At 55.0% G+C, this 6,684-nt stretch overlaps 1 protein-coding gene across 1 annotated transcript in view; it reads left to right on the forward strand.

Annotated features, from left to right (window-relative positions):
- The window catches only part of MAPK8IP1 (mitogen-activated protein kinase 8 interacting protein 1), a 35,663-nt gene that overhangs the window by 11,177 nt on the left and 17,802 nt on the right, over positions 1 to 6,684 (forward strand). Inside the window, exon 2 of the mRNA XM_019656319.1 lies at positions 2,367 to 2,671. Coding sequence (XP_019511864.1) covers positions 2,367 to 2,671 — 305 coding nt within the window. The remainder of the gene's footprint in view (positions 1 to 2,366; positions 2,672 to 6,684) is intronic.

A 6,684-nucleotide genomic window follows, 5' to 3' on the forward strand; every position in this document is an offset into this window, starting at 1 on the left:
GAGTCCCGGGGGTGCCTTCTCTGTGACTGTCCAGGCAGCTGGTGTGTATTAACCATTTTCTTAGTGCCAGCCACTCGGCTCTTGTCCCGGGGCCAGAGACGCCACCCTGTGCTGCTGAGACTGAGCAGGGCTGCTCTGGCTTCTGGGCTGGGCTGTCCTCCCTAGCCTATGCACACCACACCTTCCGCCAGCCCTGGAAACCTACCACCCTCAGGCTGCAGGTCAGAAGAGGCCTTACAGAGCACCTTGTCTATCCAGCCCCCTTGCCCTGGTCAGAATCCCTCTCCACCATTCCCTCCATGGCCCTTCCAGCTTCTGCTATGTTACTCAGCAGTAACAGGAAGCCCATTACCCCCCAGGCTGCCCTTCCAGCCCTGTTATGACGGATCCACACGTGGCCTGTCCTTACCCTGGCGGTGGAGCCTCCTATGCCCTCAGACACCTCCTGAGTGCTGAAGGACAGAGCCCTGGGGAGTGGACAGGGTTCTGTCCTGCACCAGGAGGGCGACAGAGGCAGCCCTGTATGGACGCTGCGTAGGCTCACAGAAGCCTCCCAGATGAGGTATAGGGGCTGAGTGTGTAGCTGTGCAGATGAGCCATCCATTCATGGAAAATTTTGAAGCCCCCCACACACACACACACACCCCAATCAGGTACCTTGAATGTGGCGCTGGCCCTTTAAAGCAGATCAGGGGCTGGCTTTTGGGGGGAAACAGCCCAGATTTCTGCCATCTGCTTACAAGCATGGGCCAGGGAGGGGGGCCACCCCAGCCCCCGACAGGGGCATTGGAAGGGCAGGTGGAGCCAGTGGCATTGATTGCAGTAACCTGATCCCGTGGGGGAGGCAGCAACGACAGCAGCAGCGCAGCGCGGGCCGGACTGGGGCAGGAAGCTGCCTGCAGCTGAGAGCTGGGCTGGGAAGGGCTGGGGCCCAGGTCGGCAGCCGCTGTTTCCTCTCCCGGCCCATCTATTTTTAATGAGCTCCCCAGGCTTCTGCAGTGGACAGGACGCAGAAAGGCAGGCCCAGGCAGTGGAGGCCCAAGGCCCCAGCCTTGACCTGAGCCCTGGCCCCCCCACCCTTCTGGGCATGAGAGGGCGGCCCTGGGGCCCCGCAGCCCCCTGGCCGGGCAGGGCTCTCCATGCAGCTGGTGCTGAAGATGGATTCGAGCCCAGACAATGACAGCTGGTTGGAGGATCAGTGGGAGCGCTGGTAGGGGTGCGGGGGCCGGTGGGGAGGGGGGAAAGTTTGGGGGGCAGCTCCATTGAGCTCTGGGTCTCTATTTGGTCTGACTGAGGTGAGAGTCAGAGGGCATGGGTCTCCTAGGCTCCCCTGGGTGCTGGGCCACGACCTCTCCTGGGTGACCTTGGCTTATGGATTTTTCTTGCTCTAAACCTTAATCTCATTTGGGAAAATGCTCAGAATTCTCCCCAACTTCCCCAACAGAATTCTCCCAAATGTCTCATGCACACCAAGCCAGGTGGAGCCTAGGGCTGGGTGTGAGCAGGTACAGGAGGCAGGCAGGCAGGGCAGTGGGGTGGGGGCACAGGGCTGGGGTAGGGGGAGAGGGTCCGGTTAGTGTTCTGGTGCTAACGTGCCCTGGCCTGCCCCCTGAGCTCATGGCACCTCCAGACCCCACCCCGAGGTCTTCATTGACCCCATCTGTGCAGCCTCCTGTTCAGGGTCCATATGCTGAGCAAAGCAATTTTGTGGTTGAAGAGATGAGACCAAGAACAGAGAATGGGGGCCTACTTTCTCCTGGAACAGGCTGAAGCTAGCCATACTGACACCAGATTGCCCTTCATTGCTCCACAGCTCTAGCAGCATGGGTCCTACTGGGCTGGGGGCATGGAGCACTCCTCTGGGGCTGGGAAGGGGCCTGCGCCAGCGCCTTGAGTTTTGTTGCTGCAGGGATTGCACAAGGAAACCCCCACCCGCCGCCCCAACTCCAGGCATCCCGCAGAGTCTCTTCTCAACTCTCTGCATTCTGCAGGGGTGAACAGGCCTTGGCACCTGCCTTGACCCTGGGAGGCATTTCTCTGGCAGAGCTGAGGCTCTGACCAGCTGGGCCTTCGAGGCACTGCCTCTTGTTTGGCAACAGGATGGACAACTCTCAGCTGGGAGGCGCAGGAGTAACCTGGAGCCTCTCCTTCTTCGACTGCCACTCCAGGAGGACTGGAGTGGGCATGAGCCCAAAACTCCCTGCCTGTTAGTTACCCCTTGCATTGGGACAGGCGGACCCCAAGTCCCATCATCTGGGGGCTGTGATCTGGCTTCAAAGGGCTTCCCCTTGGAAGACATGCTAGGGAGACATCAGTGGGCTGAGCAGTCCCCCTGTGTTGTAACTTGGGCTTCCTATCCCCACCAGGCTTACCCATGACATCAGTCTGGAGGAGTTTGAGGATGAAGACCTCTCAGAGATCACCGATGAGTGTGGCATCAGCCTGCAATGCAAAGACACCCTGTCCTTACGGGTAAGGTTGGGCTCCCAGGAGCCCCTGAGTGGGGTGGCAGGATGGGGAGGGACAGGATTAAGGGCGTCCCCAAATCTACAAAGGTGCTTTCAGGGTCTAACCGCACCCTCATTAAATGAACTAACATGCAGGAAGCATTCAGTACAATGCTTGGCCTATCTTGGTGCTCAGTCAGAATTTTTTTTCTTTTTTGCTAGGAGTTAAGGTAGGAGGCAGCTCCTTCAACTGCCTACAAGAAGGGAGGGGGCAGGAGGTCTTAAGATCTAGGAAGGTAGCAGGTAGGGCCTGAGCTAAGGGAAGGCTCAGGACTATCCTAAATCCTTTTGGGAGTGGCCTTGGCAGAGGGCCTGAGGCAGAGCAGGGTGGAGTCTGGTGAAATCTGCAGTGCTTAGGGGCAGGAAAAAAGGGCCAAGGCACTCCCTCGGCTGCCCTTGCACCAAACCACACCACATGGCTTCGCAGACCCTCTCTGACCTGCAGTCTTAAAGGCCCCTTTGGAGGGTCAACCCAGCATTGCTGCTTTTGACCCCATGGCTTTGTCATAGGNCTGCAGCCCACGCCGTCGCCGGCAACTCATGGCAGCCCAGCTCCAGGTTGAGCTGTTGTTCAGCATCTTAGCTGTGGAGGACAGTGTCACTGGCCCTCATATGTGGGATCCGAACCGGGGCCCTCTGGCATCCCAAGCAAGTTCTTAACCATCGCGCCACTCGGCCGGCCCAGAGCTCGCACTTTTGAGCAAGCTTTAAACTCGACCAGCCCCAACAGAGTACTATTATTGTTATCCCACTTTTCAGATGAAGAAACTGAGGCATAAAGAGGTTAGATAAGTGGCAGAGCTGGGTCGGAACCCAGGCAGTCTGATTTCAGAGCCACCCTGAAAAGAGAGTGCCCTGGAGTATTGGGAGAGAGTTGGTGGAGGGGGTAAGCATGATATGGACCTGGAAGGGTGGGGAACGTTTGTTTGTTGATAGTTGGGTTCAATAAATATGTGTCCTTTTTTCTGATTCTAGAAATGCTCCAACCAGTTACTAATAGTTGCCTCTGGATATGGAATGGGGGAGGGGTTTTCACTTACTTTGCGTACTTCTGTACTCTTATTTTTACAAGTATAGGCTACTTCTGTAACTTACAAAATAATTTTTTAAATTTCATATTAAAGTGATACATGTTCATTACAGGCATATCTCGTCTTATTGCACTTCACAGATATTGCATTTTTACAAATTGAAGGTAAGAACCTCCACTAGCAAAAGTTTACAGCCCGCTGAAGACTCAGATGATTGTTAGCATTTTCTAGCAATAAAAGTTTTGGTGGTTTTTTTTTTTTAAGTTTTTATTGGGGAATTGGGGGAGGGGAACAGCGTTGGGGAATCAGGGAAGGGGAACAGACAAGTTGCTGTCCTTTTGTTCTTCAGTCTAGTTTATGGAGGACGTCGCTTCACTGGCTCATGTTGGTATTATCATTGCACTCTTCCCAGGTGAGGCAGATGGGTCGCCGGCCACTGGATGGCCGCTCACAGCGGCTCTTGGCAGCTCATGCTGGCTGCCGGCCACTCACAGTAGTTTATGCTGCTTTACTGCAGCCTACGCCGTTGCTGGCGACTCATGGCAGCCCAGCTCCAGGTCAAGTTGTTGTTCACCATCTTAGTTGTAGAGGGCACAGCGTCACTGGCCCTCATGTGGGATCTGAACTAGCTGCTCAGAGTTGGCGTCCTAAGCCAACTCTTAACCAATGCACCACTCAGCTGGCCCAAAAGTATTTTTAAATTAAGGTATGTACATTGGTTTTTTTTTTAGACATAATGCTATTGCACACTTAATAGACTACAGTATAGTATAAGCATAACTTTCATATGCACTAGGAAACCAAAAAGGTCGTGATGCGCTTTATTGCGCTATATGCTTCATTGTGGCGATCTGGAACCAAACCTGCAATATCTCCGAGGTATGCCTGTATAAAGGAAAATCCATAAGAGAATTTAGAAACCGATGCAATGGATACATTGAGCAGAGTAGGTGGGAGGAAGGGGAGGGACAGTAGGACAGTCCATGTGGGAGGGACAGAGGATGCTCATGGAAAGTGCAGTGAGCAGTCTGCCCTGGGTTCATGGGTGAAAGAGACAGTAGAAATCAGCTCATCCAAGCCAACCCTCTCCCCCTGCACTTCAGAGGAAACAGAGAAGCTAAGAGGCTTTCCCAAGAACACACAGCAAGTTAGAGGCAGAGCTGGGACAGAACCTCGGCCCCATGACTCTTTGGATGGTGGTGATTTTACCCTACCACGCTGCCTCAGAGATGAGAGAGGCCACCGAGAGATGCAGGGACCTCCTCACTTATCTCATCACAAGGGGGACACACTTGGCTTGTCCTTCATTCCTACTCAGCAAACATTTGTACTTTGCCAAGCTCACTCCAGAAGCAGACATGGGCCTGGTCATCCTGCAGGCAATGGTGTAGAGGGCAATCAGACAGGTAGACAGGCCTCACAAGAGAGGCTAGTAGGCGTGGGTAACTAGGATCATGGGCCTTGGGGTCAGCAGGGTCAGGAACGGGTCTTTTCAGCTCAGGCCTGGTGGGGGAATGAGTATCACCTAAGAGGAGGAGGGGTGACGAGGGAGGGGCAGCATGGACGAAGGGCCCACAAAGAGAGCAAGCAGGGTGTCTGCCACCCAATCTGGCACGAGTGTGGAGAGCACGGCGTGCAGAACTTGAAGGCCATGTTGGGAACCTGGCCTGTTCACCAACTGGCAGTGGGAACAGCAAGGCTTTAGGCAGGGGACGACAACATCACACCCATGCCTTGGGGAGATCACTCTGTCTGCTGGGGGGAGAGTGGATTGGATGGGGAGGCAAGGGGACCACTGGCCATCCTGCAGGGGAGAAAGGATCAGGGAAGATGTGAGGAAGATTTAAAGGATGGACGATTGGTGAGGGGTCTGGTATAAGGAGTGGGGGAAAGGTAGGAGTCCCAGATGATGCTGGGCCCCTTGGGGATGGGGTGCCCAGTGGGAGCGCTTTGGCAGGCAGGGAGGTGAAATTATTATGAGACCTGCTGAATCTGAGGTTGGTGGTCCTTACGGGACCCAACTGGAGGATTCAAGCAGGCAGTTGGTTTTGGGTCCAGGGCCTGTTGGAGAGGATTGGGCTGGGGCAGAGGATCCTGGGAGCCTCATCTTAGAGAGGTGCTCACTGAGGCCTCAGAGAGAACATTGCTGTGCAGGAGACAGCAGATTGAAGGGACACGGCCCGGGACCAGGCTGAGGAATGCCAGCCCCGGGACCCGTTTAGCCAGCCATGGTTTGGTAGGCGGCCGGCCGGCGGGGTGGGGGGAGTGATTGCTGCTGGAGGAGCTTCCCAGCCCATAACCCCAGCCCTTGACAGCGCCCCCTAACCTGGCTCTCGGTGCACCTTTGGTGTGGGGACAGTGGGGACTTGCCTCACAGCCCAGACAAGGCCAAGGCAGGATTTCCACCCCGGTTCTTTGATGTCAGAGCCTTAGAGTTGGTCTCTGGATTGTTGGAACTGGGCCAGTTATGGCTTGGGACCCTGGTAGATTCCACAAATTGGGTCACTGCCGCCATCCGCACTAGGGGTTCTTCCCCTTTCTAGAATGCCATCTCTGTCTGCTGGCCCCACTCTTGTAGTCATTCACAAAAAACATCTCGGGAGCATCGACTATGGGCACTGGAGATGCACGTGGTGCTGTGCATGTGACTGCTTTCCGTGCCGCAGTCAACCAGTGCTTCCTTTAATAGGCATGTGTTTCGTGCCTGCGGCATACAGGGCCTTGGGCTTTATGCACAGATGACAGCGAGGGTGGGGATGGTCCCAGGGGGAAAATGATGGCCCCTGCCTTCAGGAAACAGCTCTGTGAGAGAGTGGGCAGCCCAGCACCAGGACTGGGAGCCTGATGCCAGGCTGGTATGACCTGGGGCAGAAAGTCTGTCATGGAGCGCAAGGGGAGGAGCTCCCCGCAGGTCCCACCACATCTCACAATGGTGCCCTGTGTGTGATTCATCGCACGAAACCATAAGGTCACACATTCTGTCTTGACTCATTATACTACCTGCCATCTTCCACATTAATACACGGTCTTTATAATATTCACCCAGAAGGCTGCATAATACTCCTTCCAGGGAATTTAACCGGCCCCCTGGTGCTGGGCTATTTGGTGGTTTTCTGTTGTTTGCTGGTATGAGGAATACACATCCT

This window comes from Hipposideros armiger, unplaced genomic scaffold (genome assembly GCF_001890085.2).
Source record: "Hipposideros armiger isolate ML-2016 unplaced genomic scaffold, ASM189008v1 scaffold_258, whole genome shotgun sequence".
NCBI classification, from domain to species: domain Eukaryota; kingdom Metazoa; phylum Chordata; class Mammalia; order Chiroptera; family Hipposideridae; genus Hipposideros; species Hipposideros armiger.